At 39.0% G+C, this 18,469-nt stretch overlaps 1 protein-coding gene across 5 annotated transcripts in view; it reads right to left on the bottom strand.

The window, feature by feature from the left end:
* Nucleotides 1-936: 936 nt before the first annotated feature.
* LOC118214145 (target of Nesh-SH3-like) overlaps nt 937-18,469 on the bottom strand; it is a 39,946-nt gene continuing 22,413 nt past the window's right edge. For 3 of the 5 annotated variants that reach the window (XM_035393778.1, XM_035393780.1, XM_035393779.1), the window contains 10 exons: nt 14,207-14,275; nt 12,446-13,273; nt 11,960-12,049; nt 11,246-11,455; nt 10,823-10,919; nt 9,444-9,523; nt 7,620-7,649; nt 3,641-3,799; nt 3,315-3,437; nt 937-2,985 (listed from right to left, as the gene is read on the bottom strand). In XM_035393778.1, coding sequence (XP_035249669.1) covers nt 2,867-2,985; nt 3,315-3,437; nt 3,641-3,799; nt 7,620-7,649; nt 9,444-9,523; nt 10,823-10,919; nt 11,246-11,455; nt 11,960-12,049; nt 12,446-13,273; nt 14,207-14,275 — 1,805 coding nt within the window. In that variant the 3' untranslated portion in view covers nt 937-2,866. The remainder of the gene's footprint in view (nt 2,986-3,314; nt 3,438-3,640; nt 3,800-7,619; nt 7,650-9,443; nt 9,524-10,822; nt 10,920-11,245; nt 11,456-11,959; nt 12,050-12,445; nt 13,274-14,206; nt 14,276-18,469) is intronic. The other 2 variants (XM_035393781.1, XM_035393782.1) reach the window with 2 other exon arrangements.

Below are 18,469 nucleotides of genomic sequence, written 5' to 3'. Positions count from 1 at the left end.
TGAACATTCATGCCTGTTTATTTTACTGTTGTATACATGTAGTGTTCCCTTTCCTGTAGTCTGTTTTAATTTGATAAATCCGTTTGAGTTTTTTTCATTTTTTTTCTTTGTTATTCTATATTCAGGGCTCACCGGTAAAAGAGCCCTGTGGTCCCAAGGTTCTACTTGTTTCTGAAGCCCTAAATCGATTGGCAGCGGGATAGGCTACATTGCTTAACTTTTGGAAAACCGCCAGCCCAAATGTGCCCTCTGATCTACAGGTGCTCGGCTTCTCCCTATCCCAAACATTCCCTACAAACCAGCAGGTGAAGCTTCTTGTTCCTTTTTATGCCCCTAAACTGTGGAACAGCTTGGCCCTGCTGTTATAAAAGTCAGTCAAAAACACGTCTCTTTGCATTAGTTTCAGTTGATTTGTGTTGCTGCTGTGTTAAAGTAGGCTGTCCGTTATCCAGGCAGATGACAAAGTACAGCTGGAAACCTGCACAGCTGTAAATACCAAGGAAAAATGGCAAAACAATGAACTTTGTGATTTAATCCCTTACCATCACAAGGAACGCTGACTGGCCTAATTCAAACGCAATTCAAGTGTTTAGTCAAAGTTAGTAGTGTACAGATTCTCTTAACATTTAACGATATGACCCTGGGTACTGTGCTTCCCAGTGTATTTTTCATTTAAAAATGTATTTGACAGCAGTGTGCCAAATGTTCTGAAATAATTTATTGCAAACTTGTTTCTAGTGTCATATTGCCACAAGAATACTGTTTTTTATTGTGTGGTTATTGTTTTAGGCTGGTGTCATTGTTTTGTATTCAGGAACAAAAGCAGTCCTCATAACATGGATTATGGAAATTATGGGTTGCATGTACTAAGATACTTGTTAAGGACAGGAATTCATTTAATGATTTTTTTTCATTCTGTTATGTAAATGATATCAAGATGTCTCTATTATTGAGTGAAATGTTATAGTGAATGAAGCAGGGATCAAGGCAAGACCAAAAAAAAACTTTATTTTACAGAAAAAATCTTTTATTACTGAAAATGAAGACTGGAATGATAGTACAATTAAAAACAAAATCTTTTTTGTATAAAATATTTTCCATATACAATGATTTAAAAAAAAATTGCTTAGCTGCAAATGTCACAAGTGTATTTCTGTACAAATTACAGAACTAAGACAGGAATTATTTGCATTATTTCCTATGATAATACATAAAGAACATTATAAATGTATAATCTGAAGACAGACAAGAGACACAGCATGAATGGTAGTACAACCTTTGAAGGGATGAGATCTGCAAATTTGTTCAAGAATGATTTTTCCTTCTTTCCAAAATTCCTACGAAAGCCAGCTGGCAGTGCAAATTGCTTCTGAAGTGCTCAGTCCATAACCATCAAACAGAGTAGGGCTGACACAAGAAAATGTATTCAACAAGTACAAGACTCACAACGCATTGGTCATTTTAAACCAGGCTGTTTTAAACCGCTTTGCCATTTTATAATGGAGGCTTTCATTTTTCTTAAACGAGTGCCTTGGATCACTGTAATGCAAAGTAGCTTTCTTCATATTGTATAAGCACAAGACTCACATTTGAAAGTGATGCTAGTTTAAAAAAAAAGAACATATTCATTTTTATTGCCAATTCAGAATACTCAGCCACTTGCATAGTCCCATTCCATGCTTGCTTGCATCGCCCTCCATTTTGTTTGAGAGAGTACCGCCTAACATTTTATGCATCCATCCTCCTGGGTTTTTCGCAATCTTGCAGAACAAAGATTCCCGTACCAATCCATCACGATTCCCAGATGACACAAAACACAGTTTTGAGAAAGGTTGCCGGCGGACAGAAAAATAAACACCATGTTTTGCTATAGCACAAAAAAAAAGATGGGCATGAAACCGAGAGACCACTGTTTGACTGACCCAGGGGCACATATGTTTGCATCTTAACCTTGCAGGAATGTTCTGAGACCTCTCCAACAATCAGTTTTACAGCCATAATCTGCCTGGTAGGCCCCAAACATGAGCTGCACTGAGTCCGATATCGTTCAGGTATCCTTTGTTGTTTATTATTATTATTATTATTATTATCATTGCATTTATTTATGACTCTGTTTCATGTTTTATACAAATGTGAAGGTCTTCTTGGTCTGATACCCATCTACTTGTTTGTGTAAAAGAGAGAAGACACTTATTTCATTGCTGGTGTACTGTTCTTCTGTCTTTTATTCCACTGGCAAACCTTGAGAAATATTTAATTACAATCTGATTTTCTCATACAAGATAATAAAATAGTTTTAGGGAGCCAGCTTCCCAGTATATTAACTCATTTAAAAATATTTTTTGATAGTCTTTGCTTTTGTTTTTTTCTACATTTTGAGTTTTTCATTTGTTAAATAATTCAATGTGAATAGGTTTTACAAATGCACACCATAGAGCAATTGGTACTTAGGTCTGTATACTGTACAATATGGCTGCCCAGCCCTGTTCCTGGAGATCTACCCTCCTGCAGGTTTTCATTTCAACCCTAATTTGACACACCTGATTCTACTAATTAGCAGCTCAATGAGATATCTAGCTGTTGAACGAAGTGTACCTTGTTAGGCTCTGAGCGAAATTCTACAAGGATGGTAGATGTCCAGGAATAGGGTTGGGCAGCCCTGCTGTACAATGAAGTGCTGTATTCTATACAATGTAGTCCCCCGGTCTTAGGAGTTTGGGAAGCCGCAGGAACCTTCACCCCAGAACCAGGTGTCTTACAGTGGAACCCCACCCCCTTCACTCTTGAGAACCTCAAGCCTCTGGCCACTGCTGTCCACCAAGGGAGAGATTTCTCACAGGCTTCTACACGGACAGCCCCAGGGGTCCTACCACCACTTCCCTGGTATGGGTGTTCCGCACTCATACCATGGTACATAAGTGATGTGAGAGCGTCCTCCTATCTCCCCGAAACTGACGGGCTCCTGACGCATTGCTCTGTAGAACCCTGCAATGCACCAAACACAGGCAATAAAAACATTAAGCATGCTGGTGGTTTTTTGTGTGTGCTTGTGTTTATGTGTGTGTACATGTACATGTGTGAGTGTGTGCTAATGTGTTGTGTCAAAGTTGGTGGGTGGGTGTGCATGTGCGTGCGTGCATGCATATGTTGGTGGGTGGGTGTGCCCGTGTGAATGCGTGCATGTGTGCGCACGCATATGTGGGTCGGTGTGTATGTGGGTTGGTGTGTGTGTGTGTAGGTGTATGTGGGTTGGTGTGTGTGTGTGTGTGTGTGTGTGTGTGAGCACACGTGTATGAAGTCACTGGAATAGGTACCAGTCCTTGGAGGGAGCTGCTCTGCTAGAAGTTGGTGGCCTGTCCGCCCGTCCAAGAAGGAGTCCACAAATTGGCAGTGATCCTCCCCGTTGCCCGTTTGGTCTCCGATATTGTAAAACTTCCCTGCAGGGAGAAGACAAACACAGACACACTTGAGAACAGACACACCTGAGGACATACACAGACCCATCTGAGGACAAATACAGACACACCTGTAGACATACATAGACACACCTGAGGACTGACACAGACAGCGTGACGCTCTCTCTCCTGATCCCACAGTTTCTAAGCATGTAAACCGGATAGTGACGTAATGGGGCGCTCACCTTTGAGGGAGTCACTCAGGTAGATCTTATATCTCAGAGAGTTGCAGAGCTGGATTCCGACAAACTTGCGGTACCAAGTCCTCTTCACATACTGTTTGCCACGGCATTCAGAGTACTCATCTGCGTTGAAGGAGAACGGCGTCCAAATGGCGGCCCTTCCTGTGGGAAACATCATACGGGTAACATAACGGTGTGGACAATCCTATAATCAGACATATTTTGCTGTTTTCTAGTAAAACAAAAGGTCAAGGTAAAAATACATCATTGCCATATCAGAAAAACAGATGGATTTGTGGCAGTGCAGCTTGAAAAAAAACACAGTCACACAATACTAAGCACACCATGGCAAAATAAATTATCATCAATTGATTTAGTACAAGAATAATCAACAAAAAAAAAAAAAGAATGAAGATGATTTCCCATTCGAGTGAAGGAATTAAATTTTTTAGAATTTTTGCATTTCTTTCACTTTTTGGACGTAAGGCTGTAGACTTATGTATTTTCATATTTTTTTACCCGAAACACATTTCTAATCAAAAATATCTAAAAATACATTGTAACTAATTTATTTATCTGTAGTAGTAGAAAAAACATGATTTTGCACCTATTGATGTAAATAAACGGACAATCTAGAATTTTTGCATTTTTTTGTTTTTTGCATTTTGTACATAAGGCTATAGGTTTATGTATTTTTATATTTTTCACCCGAAACACATTTTTAATAATAAATGTCTAAAATTACATTTTAAGTCATTTATTTCACTGCAGTTATTGAATAAACATGATTTTGCATCTATTGATGCAAAGAAACGGACAATTTAGAATTTTGCATTCTTTTTAGTATTTTGACATAAGGCTATAGGCTTATGTATTTTTATATTTTTTACCAGAAACACATTTTTAATCATAAATGTTTAAAAATCCATTTTAAGTCATTTATTTCACTGCAGTTATTGAATAAACATGATTTTGCATCTATTGATGCAAAGAAACGGACAATTTAGAATTTTGCATTCTTTTTAGTATTTTGACATAAGGCTATATATAGGCTTATGTATTTTTATATTTTTTTTACCAGAAACACATTTTTAATCATAAATGTTTAAAAATCCATTTTAAGTCATTTATTTCACTGCAGTTATTGAATAAACATGATTTTGCATCTATTGATGCAAGGAAATGGACAATTTAGAATTCTAGCATTTTTTTTGCATTTTGGGCATAAGGCTATAGGCTTATGAATTTTATATATTTTTGTTTATCCGAAACACATTTTTCATCATAAATGTCTAAAAGTACATTTTAAGTAATTTATTTCACTGCAGTTATTGAATAAACACGATTTTGCATCTATTGATGCAAGGAAATGGACAATTTAGAATTTTTGCATTTTTTTGCATTTTGGGCATAAGGCTATAGGCTTATGAATTTTATATATTTTTTTATCCGAAACACATTTTTCATCATAAATGTCTAAAAGTACATTTTAAGTCATTTATTTCACTGCAGTTATTGAATAAACACGATTTTGCATCTATTGATGCAAGGAAATGGACAATTTAGAATTTTTGCATTTTTTTTTTGCATTTTGGGCATAAGGCTATAGGCTTATGAATTTTATATATTTTTTACCAGAAACACATTTTTAATCATAAATGTTTAAAAATCCATTTTAAGTCATTTATTTCACTGCAGCTATTGAATAAACATGATTTTGCATCTATTGATGCAAGGAAATGGACAATTTAGAATTTTAGCATTTTTTTTGCATTTTTGGCATAAGGCTATAGGCTTATGTATTTTTATTTATTTTTTTTACCAGAAACACATTTTAATCATAAATGTTTAAAAATCCATTTTAAGTCATTTATTTCACTGCAGTTATTGAATAAACATGATTTTGCATCTATTGATGCAAAGAAACGGACAATCTAGAATTTTTGCATTTTTTTCACTTTTTGGGCATAAGGCTATAGGCTTATGTATTTTTATATTTTTTTACCAGAAACACATTTTTAATCATAAATGTTTAAAAATCCATTTTAAGTCATTTATTTCACTGCAGTTATTGAATAAACATGATTTTGCATCTATTGATGCAAAGAAACGGACAATTTAGAATTTTGCATTCTTTTTAGTATTTTGACATAAGGCTATAGGCTTATGAATTTTATATATTTTTGTTTATCCGAAACACATTTTTCATCATAAATGTCTAAAAGTACATTTTAAGTCATTTATTTCACTGCAGTTATTGAATAAACACGATTTTGCATCTATTGATGCAAGGAAATGGACAATTTAGAATTTTTGCATTTTTTTGCATTTTGGGCATAAGGCTATAGGCTTATGAATTTTATATATTTTTTTATCCGAAACACATTTTTCATCATAAATGTCTAAAAGTACATTTTAAGTCATTTATTTCACTGCAGTTATTGAATAAACACGATTTTGCATCTATTGATGCAAGGAAATGGACAATTTAGAATTTTTGCATTTTTTTTTGCATTTTGGGCATAAGGCTATAGGCTTATGAATTTTATATATTTTTTACCAGAAACACATTTTTAATCATAAATGTTTAAAAATCCATTTTAAGTCATTTATTTCACTGCAGCTATTGAATAAACATGATTTTGCATCTATTGATGCAAGGAAATGGACAATTTAGAATTTTAGCATTTTTTTTGCATTTTTGGCATAAGGCTATAGGCTTATGTATTTTTATTTATTTTTTTTACCAGAAACACATTTTAATCATAAATGTTTAAAAATCCATTTTAAGTCATTTATTTCACTGCAGTTATTGAATAAACATGATTTTGCATCTATTGATGCAAAGAAACGGACAATCTAGAATTTTTGCATTTTTTTCACTTTTTGGGCATAAGGCTATAGGCTTATGTATTTTTATATTTTTTACCAGAAACACATTTTTAATCATAAATGTTTAAAAATCCATTTTAAGTCATTTATTTCACTGCAGTTATTGAATAAACATGATTTTGCATCTATTGATGCAAGGAAATGGACAATTTAGAATTCTAGCATTTTTTTTGCATTTTGGGCATAAGGCTATAGGCTTATGAATTTTATATATTTTTGTTTATCCGAAACACATTTTTCATCATAAATGTCTAAAAGTACATTTTAAGTAATTTATTTCACTGCAGTTATTGAATAAACACGATTTTGCATCTATTGATGCAAGGAAATGGACAATTTAGAATTTTTGCATTTTTTTGCATTTTGGGCATAAGGCTATAGGCTTATGAATTTTATATATTTTTTTATCCGAAACACATTTTTCATCATAAATGTCTAAAAGTACAATTTAAGTAATTTATTTCACTGCAGTTATTGAATAAACATGATTTTGCATCTATTGATGCAAGGAAATGGACAATTTAGAATTTTAGCATTTTTTTTTGCATTTTGGGCATAAGGCTATAGGCTTATGTATTTTTATATTTTTTTACCAGGAACACATTTTTAATCATAAATGTCTAAAAGTACAATTTAATTAATTTACTTTGCTGTAGTAGTAGAATAAATATTATTTCCCACCCATTGCTGCAAAGAAACTGACAATTTAGAATTTTTGCATTTTTGTCACTTTTTGGACATATGGCTATAGGGCTCATTTATATTGATGTTTCTCCACTGAAACATACTTTTCATAAAAATGTGCAAAAATTCATTTTTTTATTTTATTTCACTGATTTATGTGAAATAATACAGCATGGAGCGTGTTGTGGATTTGCAACAGAAAACTAAAAGGGCGAACTGCTCTGCTCGCTCTGAATCCTTAAGTAAATATTGGGCCTGGCAGTGTGACAGACGCAGCAGTGAGCTCATGGAACAGGGAAAGGTAGCCTGCGGAGTGTCTGCACACTGTCCGTTACTCTGTCACTTTGGCTCAGAGGTGTGGAATAGGACAGGGCTCAGTGGGGGAGGAGCAGACAGGTGGGCTTACCTGCGGTATATTCACTCACGCGTGGGTCCGCTGCAGGAGACAGGACGGGGGGAAAGGGAACATTACAAAAGTGTGAGACCCTAAGCAGTTGGCATAATCATTATTTTGAAATACATTCATTAGATAAATAATTTTATTATCATCTTCAGCGGCGAAACTCCTTGCATACAAAGCTAAAAAAACAAGAGACATACATTCAAAAAAAACAAAATATATATCAAATAAGGATTTGGTGCTGTCACCAGAAAGTGCACACATAAGCACACATACACATGCACACACACACACGACACGAACACAAACACACACTGTACACGCACGCACAAAAACACAAACATACACACACACACACACACATGCACACATGCACGTACACAAACACAAACACACACACGGACACACACAAACACAAACATACACAAGAAACACACACATAACACATCTAACACTCACAATGTGTGAACAAATGACCAGTTGTAATATTACTGGCAACTGGAATGGAAATACTGCTTGGGTGAAGCTGGAATGTGAGACATGTGCATGAGTCTCAAAATAAACTTTCAGACTCTGAATGACAGATAATTTACAGTAATTCAGTGAATCATACCCTTGGGTTTGGCTGAGGTTGTTTTGGTTGACCACTGCACGTGCCATAACATTTCAGGTTGAAAAACCAAACCGAATAATTGGCAGCATTTATTCAATTTAAATTTTCACTTTTGCCAGAAAGCCACAGATGGTGGTTTTTTACCTGTGTAATCCATGCCTTTTACGTAGATGACCTCTAGTCTACTGATTGAACTAGCACTGAAAATAGTGGCAGATCTTGTTCACTTGCTTTTTGCTTCCAAGTACAGAACAAGTTAAGGAATATTGAGAGGCACAGCTAGGTATTTGCTAAACGTAATTATGTACAAACAGTTTTGTTCACAAAAAGTAATAATGTATGTTAAAAGTTGTTTGCTAAAAGTAATTACGTAAACAGAGAAAGCCACTATCTATTACATTGCGAGCTGCTGTCAGTGACTGTCTTATTTATTTTTCCTTTTTATTTATTTATCCTATAATCACTGAGTTTTACAGTGAGCTCCCAATCTGTTTAGGTGTCAAGATCCTGAGATTTGTTGTGGAAATGCAATAAGCTTCACCAGAATGACATGAATGGTATGTGGACAATTTCAGCAATGTTAATAATCCACAGTTTATAAACATAACTAGTTGTATGATAGTTTTGACTGCTGCTTAATGAATAGCCAGGGAAATACAGCTCATCTTATATTCTTATAAATAAACTGCTTTTGGATTATGTAACTGAGTACAGATTCCGGGTACGTGACTGGAAAGTGTAATGTGCTGCTTGGTATTTTTTCTCCTCCAAAAAGAGATTCCGATGTGAAATACGTGTTCAGTTCACAAAGACCTTCTTTTATCTTGTCAATCTTTCGTGCATTTTGGAATCTGTGGCTGTTCAAACACTTGCTCATACTAGTTCATGTTTTGAGACTGAATAGATGAATGCGACAAGGAAGAGTTTGCAGGTTTGCAGTGTTTTTTTAACTGTGAAAAGCATGAGGCTAGTAACATTTTTACTACAGTCACAGGGTACAAGGGTGACAGGGTCACCGCCTGAGTATGGCAAAAACAGACATGGCCAAAAGAAAGAGGCCTGCGTGCCTCCACCATTCAGTCATTTTTTCCACCTGCTTCTCTGACGTCACGCGGTGTGTTTTACGTGTGTGATGTGTCCGTAAACAGCCCGAGGAAGAGCGGCCATTGTGCAATCAGTAGCGAGGAAATTGGCAGCGATCAAACAAAGAAACGTACCGGACTCCGTGTCGAACACCACCGGGTCCGTGGATGGGCCCTCCCCAAGCTCATTGAAAGGCTTCACTCGAAACTCGTAACTGTGGGAAATGAATAATAAACGATTAAAATGCAAAGGCTGTGAAGTGTTTTAATCCCTACTAGTATTTTGAAGCCCTCTCTCTCAGACCCAAAAACCAACATGCTCTCTTTCGGTTGGTGCCATCATTAAGTAATATGCATTTCTCACTTCTGTATTGCACTGTTGTTAATATATGCAGCAAACCATCAGCTAATACTGAACAATGTCAATTAAGTTCAGTTGTATAGGTAGACATGTTGATTAATATTGAAACATTACCTAATACTCTAAACACCATGATTTTTTTCCTTCTTATTAACAAGGTTGGAAAGATGTGTTGTGATTGGATATTTGTGGGAAAGAGAAATTCATTTTCAGTCTTGTCACTAATGCCGCTGAAAGACCAATACACTCTGTCATTAAAGATTTCAATCTCAGTTTGTTATTGTATTTAATGCTATACTAGTGAGAGTTAAAATATTTCAAATGAAAAAATATGGCAAGCACCCAGAGTGAATTTTTTTTTCTCTGGTTACAGGAGGTTACATTTTTCACAGGGAGAAACTCTTATTTGGACACCAAACCAAGGTTACATTCAAGCATAAAAAGTCAGACAGAGACACATGGCTTTCTCATTGGCCAGTTGTGAAGGTATGAGGGGAAAATAAGGGATTGCATTTTCCGTGTCCACGTCTAGCGCTCGATAATTTTATCCTCCAGACAAACCTTGCGGGTATAATGTGAGAAACTTGCCTAATGAGTCTTCCATGTGATCAGAGATTATGATGACCAATGAGACAAATTTCAAAGCTTTTAAATAGACCATTCTTGATAGGAAAGTTGCGAATGAAATTAGAGAATTAAAGTACACAAAACACAGTAAAATGGTCAGCATTAAACATTTGTGGAGTACATTTTACTGTGATGGAGAACAGTTTGCTCTGAGTACATATGATCCATACTGGACTCATTTAATCTCTGATAGATCTGAATTGACACTGAAAACTTTTACTGTGTACTGTTTGATTGTTTGTCTGTTCACCAGTTTGATGTTTACCTGTGCCACTTCCTGTTCAGGAACAGACAAGGTTATTTGAGTCTCTGGGATATTCTATTCTGATGGTCTCTGCTGTCAGGTTTGAGGTTCTGCAGTGATGTGTGTGTAGGCACCTGCTGTCAGGTTCAAGGTTCTGCACAGTGGTGTGTGTGTGTGTGGGTACCTGCTGTTATGTTTAAGGTTCTACACAATGATGTGTGTGTGTGTGGGTACCTGCTGTTAGGTTTAAGGTTCTGCACAATGATGTGTGTGTGTGGGTACCTGCTGTTAGGGGTAAGGTTCTCTAAAGCAGCATGCGTCTGGTTCGTGTTCATGATTGAGGTTTTCCCATTTGGAACTCTTGCTGTCACCTCATAGTCTGCCAAAGAGTAAAAATGGACTAAGTTTTTTTAAAAGATATTTTTCACACACCTCATATTTTTATGAGCGGGATTTTGATAAAGTGACATCACAATGGAACACCTTTCTTTTACATACAAACTAACAGTTTTTAATTTATTTGTTTTACATTTACATTTACTGTTGATACAATAGGAAATGAGAGTTCTGATCTTTTTAACAGTCACAATGAAAATATATCTGATAAGAAAAGACATTTTTTTTTGTCTGGAATGGAATCAGAAGTGGTTAGAGGTGGTGATGTCCTTTAGCCAATACCATTAGCTGTGGGCATTAGCCACCCACCTGTTGTCTCATTGTCACCCTTCTCCCAGTCCAGAATAATGAAGGAGGGGCATCCTTCTACGGTCACCACTGTCAGGTTGGAGGGGGGGAACCTGGGAGGGGCCGTCACATTCAGGTCTCCGCCCTCTTCCATTGGGAAGTATTTGAGGGATTCAGTGATGGAGCAAGGCTCCTCCGGCTTCTTATCAGTCTTATAGACCACATGAGGGGCTGAGAGAGAGAGATAGAGACAGACAGAGAGAGAGAGGGGGAGAGAGAGAGAGAGAGAGAGAGACAGACAGACAGAGAGAGAGGGGAAGAGAGAGAGAGAGAGAGAGAGAGAGAGAGAGATGATGGTGCTTAATGGTCCCCAGTCTGACTGCAGTGGAAGGCTGTTATTTTTATATCAAACCACCGCTGTTATTTCCCCCCAGACCACGATCTCACGGAAACCCCCCCCCCCCCCCCCCCCCCCCCCCCCCCCCCCCCCACGGAAGCCAGAATGTAATTCGAACCCTGGAGAGAGGCCAGGTAACAGGTGAGATCAGAAAGGGCTGACAAGGGTTTAAATCCTTGGCAGTCCATGGTATTGGTGGGGTAGCTATAGCACTGTTGAATTAAAATTCACATTTAAATGGGTTTGACACAAAAACCCATTTAAAACAGTTAAGACGAGGATGCAATACACAGAGGACCCCGTTCTAATCCTGCTGGTCTTGGAAGGAGCTTCTTTACCGGTGAAGCGCTTCTTTCCCATGGCATCTACATCAGAGGAAGGGACCGGGCTGAACACAGACGTGTTATCCCAGAGGTTATCCCGGCTGTCTGCAACACAGAGAGAATTCAGTCAAATCTCAATTTGGTTTAATCGGGGGGCCAAGAATTGGAAATAGCAAGGTACAAATAACACGTGTGGAAATCTAACGGGCACACGGGTGGACTGGACACCACAAATTTCTGTGTCACGTAGTTGTTTCTTAAACAAGGCATGGCATTCAAGCAGGGGTGTCAAACAATTCACTGTGATGTGTTTCTGGAGAACAGCATGGTACAGTTTGATTTAACTTGAATTTGGGCTGTTCTACCAATAAGAGTAGCCACAGTCTCCATCCTCCTCTTGAGTGGATGGGACAATTCTACCTTTCAAGGTGCGAGTGGCTGTTCCACCATTGTGACTGGGGGTGGATATCATGCAGTTTAGAGCGGGCATGGCTGTTATACCATTCAGAGTAGGCATCGAGGTTCGATCGTCCAGAGTGGGAGGGGTTGTTTGACTTTTCAGCTTGGGCGTGGTTGTTTGACGTTTTGGAGTGGGCGTGGTTGTTCGACCTTTCGGAGTTGGAGCGGTTTTTCGAGCTTTCAGAGTGGGCTTAGTTGTTTGAACTTTCAGAGTGGGCTTAGTTGTTTGAACTTTCGGAGTGGTCGTGGTTGTACGACCTTTCGGAGTTGGAATGGTTTTTCGAGCTTTCAGAGTGTGCTTGGTTGTTTGAACTTTCGGAGTGGTCGTGGTTGTACGACCTTTCGGAGTTGGAATGGTTTTTCGAGCTTTCAGAGTGGGCTTGGTTGTTTGAACTTTCAGAGTGGGCTTAGTTGTTTGAACTTTCAGAGTCGGCTTAGTTGTTTGAACTTTCAGAGTGGGCTTAGTTGTTTGAACTTTCAGAGTCGGCGTGGTTGTTTGACTTTTCACAGTGGGCGTGGTTGTTTGACCGTTCAGAGTAGGTGTGACTGTTTGACTGTCCGGAGTGGACGTGGCTGTTTCGCTGTCAGGAGAGGGTGTGGCTGTTTGATCTTTAAGAGTGGGTGTGGCTGTTTGATCTTTAAGAGTGGGTGTGGCTGTTTGATCTTTAAGAGTGGGTGTGGCTGTTTGATCTTTAAGAGTTTGGGAGGCTTTTTGACTCTTCAGAGTGGGTGAGGCTGTTGTCAGCTGGGGCTCCTGTTTGATGGGTGCGACTGTCACATGAAGAAGGCGGGGCTTGGGGGTGGAAGCCCTGTTCATCTCTTTAGTCACTTCGTCAGGCAAAAATTGCGGTTTGGTGACATTGCCCACATCTAGAAAAAAAAAAAAAATAGTTCACTGTGGCAGAACCCAAAACCAGTCAGCCACTAGTCGTGTAAAGCAGGTCCTGAATTTACCGGTAACTTCACATTTAACTCATAGATAAACACATATGTAATGCATAAATCCATTATCATCTGATAATCAAATAGTATAGAAAATAATTTTTCTGTGTAAAAAACAGTTTGTAGAAAATAAGTTGCAGCATCTGTGAAGACAGTAACCGATGCAATTTGTCATAGTCTGCATAAATGACCTTAAACACGGAATCCTAAAATATTCATTGTGGTAAACAGCAGCCATGGTCATTCCTGAAAGGAAATCTGCATTATTATTCCAGATGCAATGAACATGTGCAAGTCTTTCAGACCTTGGCACAAGATGGGATATCACGCAGCCAAATGTCTGACAGCAGCTACATTAAAGATACTGGATTGCCAACGAGACTGAGAAACTACCTCACCTATTTTAAATCAGCCTTGGATTGTGGCTTTAAAAAAAAGTTCAAATTTTAAATGCTTTTACAAGCACTCGCTTAACGAACCATTCCTGTTTGACCTATTACATTTCATTTTCAAATACTTTGATGTGTACTGCATGGGGTGTCTGTCCATCTGACTTGTGTAATATCTGCACAGACACTATGTACAGTCTTCTAGAGCATGGGGTAACCAAGGCCCCCACCCAGGCTGAAAGGCATCCAGGAGACCCCCTTCAGGTAATATTAAAAAGGGTAATGGCAATAAGTTAAAAAGGGTAATATTTGCAAAAGTTTTATGTTTTGAAATACTTCCCCAAATCTATATCATTGCATATCAAGTCTGGCCAAGGACCCCGGGGCTCTGTGGATCCCCGGTTGGAAGCCCATGCTCTGTAGTGATATCCTAGTGCACATTTTACAAGTGCCCAGTTACAGTTTCTCTCACCTTTATCAGTATGTTTTCCTTTCATGTCGACGTTCCTGATCGGACTGGGGAGGGGTTCAGAAGGAGATCCTGGGAGATTAAAAAACAAATATGCACTTAGTTACACTGGTTCCATGGCATCGATTCCAAAGACACCGGTCCCCTAACACACAGAGATCCCTTTCATTTCCTCTACATTGAAACACAATGGGGCACTTTTACAAAGGCGTTAGACTGCAGAATATGCACAGGTGTGTGTGAACAGGTGTAGGGGAGCAGGTGTGTGGGAGAAACAGACATGGGGCATAGAGGTGCTGGCAAAACTGGAACAACATCAAAACTTGGAGGGATCTTTTTTTTTTAACTGGCTAAAAGTTGAAGGTAAGAATTTCAGTTATGGCCATGTTTTTTATGAAGGAGTCAGTCTAATCCAGGAAATACTCAGACTAAACATAAAAGCTGATAGTAGTGTATGCTGAGTAAAAATCAGTAAAAATAGAGTGAAGCTGTGCCTCTCTGATCTCCCGTATATATACAGTAAAACATTAATTTAGCTCGAGCTAAAATCATGTTTTGACTGTAAATGGCACTAAAATGGTCAACACAGTTTTCTTAAAGTATTCTCTGCTCTAGTGTAGTGACTGTAACTGCTATTTTGTGATTCCTGCAGAGTACAGTTAGGTCTTTAATAAAATAACTTGGGGAAATCTGTGGAAAAAAAGAGAGAAACACAGAGTGAAAGTCCATAGAGTTTAGCGAGAAAAAAATAAGTGTAAAGTATGTTCCCAATTAGTGGCGTCAACAGCCCATATTCTTAACAATCAAGGTATTGTTCCAGTTCCAAAAACATAAACACACAGGCCTGCAGATGAAACTCTGTGTGTGCCATATAGTTCCCAACATGGACATGATCCCTGAGCTCGATCAAAGAGGCCAGGGCTCCACGTCTGCCAATGTGGAACAGTTAGTTCACAAGCCTGTTTCTCGCCATCTCTTCGTGAGAAATGAAGGACTCCCACGAGGCCAATAAAGGGATGATGAGCAAAAGGGCAATCGCATGAAAATATTTCGTTAGGAAGGTAAGTCCTGTTTTTCCCCCCTTTCAATTGAATTTTTTTTTTTTAAAAGCTCATTTTAGCCCCTTTTTTTGGGGGGGGGGGGGGCAGGCAGCCTGTCAACAAGAAGGAGGACTCTCGTATTACATAGCACAGGCTCTGTGAGGGGCCGTGGGCTGACTGGGGCTGGATTAAAGCCTGTGGGTAAAGGGAACCACCTGCACAGAGGTCCAACACAAACATTCCCATCTCTGGAAATAGCGTGTGGTCAGTCTGGTGTTCTCATCCCGGAGCATGAGGTCACTTCTGTCGAGCTGAGCCCTCAGGTCCAACACATACATTCTATTGTAATGGTATACTTAAGCTGTTTTTCTGTCTTGCAGGGCAACCAGATAACACCCCCCCCCACCCACCCCCCGTACAGAGACTCAAATCCAGGGCCCTAAACCAGAGCTAATGTTAACTGCTTCACCATCGCCATCCTTAGTTTACCTCATAGAGAGATGTCGGCTGTTTATCCGCGGTTGGTCATCCCACTTTAAAATGTATTATTATCACTAATAATAATCAGTGACACTGAAATAGGGATGTTACCATAGCACTTATTTTTCTATTTACAGCCCCCCTTCTTCTACCGCCCCCCCTCCAAATTTTCCTATGCTGACTACGCCCCTCAATGATACCCCATGCCTGCGTCAAAGCGCTAACTACAGAGAGGATTTCAGTGAGGTCAAATACAGGGCAGTACCGAAAGCTCAAATTCTGCTAAATCGCTGAGATATCAGTTGGAATTAAAACTAGCAGCAAAACCCCAGATGCAGGATAAGGACACGTTTGTTCAAAGAGAGGCACAAAGTTCCAAGAGAGTAATGTTTTCTTTCAAGTGTCCATTTTGGCTGTTATCGTAGGACATATGTCTGCCAAATCAGATAAATATTAGTGCTGTCTTACGCCTGGGCTGCGTTGAACAGAGTAATGGACTTGCCTACTGCATATAAGACAGTTTACATTTTTGTATAAATATGACATAAAATAAAATGCATAGCAGGGCATGCCATTCAGTGTAAACATTACGCTGTTAATCTGACAGACCATGCAAACACAAAGAGTGTGGATGACACACGCTGAGCAAACATTTGCGCACAGATGGTAAAAGTGGGTTTTACAGTTCATGCTTGATGTGCAGAATGAGACTTCACAGTCACAGTTACAACCAAAAGCGCTCACAATCATGATTAAAAGCCTTTACAATCACAACCAAACGTCTGCACAATCACAACCAAAAGCCCTCACAATCACAACCAAAAGCTCTCACAATCACAACCAAACGACCTCTTAATCACAACCAAACAACCTCACAATCTCAACCAAAAGCCCTCACAATCACAACCAAACGTCTGCACAATCACAACCAAAAGCCCTCACAATCACAACCAAAAGCTCTCACAATCACAACCAAACGACCTCATAATCACAACCAAACAACCTCACAATCTCAACCAAAAGCCCTCACAATCACAATCAAACAACCTCACAATCACAACCAAAAGCCCTCACAATCACAACCAAAAGCCCTCACAATCACAACCAAACGACCTCACAATCACAACCAAACGACCTCACAATCACAACCAAAAGCCCTCACAATCACAACCAAAAGCCCTCACAATCACAACCAAACGACCTCACAATCACAACCAAACAACCTCACAATCACAACCAAACAACCTCACAATCACAACCAAAAGCCCTCACAATCACAACCAAACAACCTCACAATCACAACCAAACAACCTCGCAATCACAACCAAACGACCTCGCAATCACAACCAAACGACCTCACAATCACAACCAAACAACCTCACAATCACAACCAAACATCTGCACAATCACAACCAAACGACCTCGCAATCACAACAAAATGACCTCACAATCACAACCAAACGACATCACAATCACAACCAAACGACCTCACAATCACAACCAAATGTCTGCACAATCACAACCAAACGCCTGCACGATGACAGCCAAAAGACCTCAATCACAACCAAACGTCTACACGATGACAGCCAAAAGACCTCACAATCACAACTAAATGCCCTCACAGTGCGCAGGAATCATTCCCTGAGTTGGTGTGTGATGAGGCTCTTTCACAGCGGCCAACTGAAACCCTCCCATTCCTTGAAATCCTCCCACCCCTGGGTATCTCTAGAGCCAATTGCATGTCATCCTGCAGGGATTTTGGCAACCGCTGGTACTGGCACGGTCTGGATACGATACCTTGTCTGTGGGGCCCATCCATGCACTAGAACAGTGCCTTAACAGATACCAGACCATAGAGCCCATCTACGCACTAAAACAGTGCCTTAACAGATAGCAGACCGTGGGGCCCATACACATACTAGAACAGTGCTTTAGTATATACTAGTCTGTAAGGCCTATTCATCTACTAGAATTATGCCTGAACTGGACGAGCCCCCCAATAGCCCCACTGCTTTCATTTTTAACAAGACAGCTTTTTGATCTATTACTGATGGCACTTTTGCAACAATAAGAACAAAGAAAAAACGATTAAATCATTTTTATTGGCATATAATTAAAATTCTCATTTAAAAGTCACACTGTAAAACATGGAAGATGAGAAACTGAGATTGACCATTGGCTGTTGGCTTTTGGATTCAAGGATGCTGTTTCGTGCTTCTTCTTATAGGAAGCTTCTGAAGCTATTCCAGTGATAGAAAGTGAGCCAACTTTGAATAAAAAGGAATGTCAACATCTAACCAGTCACAAGGGACAATCAGGCTGCCAATGACAATGTTTTCATTAGTGACAATGCGTGCTATTTATTCTGGGTGTGATTGCATGAAACAGAATGAATATTATATTCATTGGCTGACTATGCCCAGCTTAACCAATCAGCACAGAGCTGTCGCTCAGATGCCACACCTCCAAGAGAGGACTGAAACCCAGCACATGGGCAAGTGGACAGACACACACACGCACGCACACATGCACACAAACACACAGAAACAAAGAAACAAACAAAAAACATACATACACACACAAACACACAGAAACAAAGAAACAAACACACACACACACACACACACAAAGACACAAACACACACAAATACACGCACGCTCACACACACACAAAAATAAACAGACACACACATACACAAACAAGCACACACACATACACACACACACACACACACACACACACAGA

This window comes from Anguilla anguilla, chromosome 15, assembly GCF_013347855.1.
Source record: "Anguilla anguilla isolate fAngAng1 chromosome 15, fAngAng1.pri, whole genome shotgun sequence".
Taxonomy (NCBI): Eukaryota; Metazoa; Chordata; class Actinopteri; order Anguilliformes; family Anguillidae; genus Anguilla; species Anguilla anguilla.
Note: the sequence above shows the minus strand (reverse complement) of the source record. Positions and strands in the feature narration are given on the sequence as shown.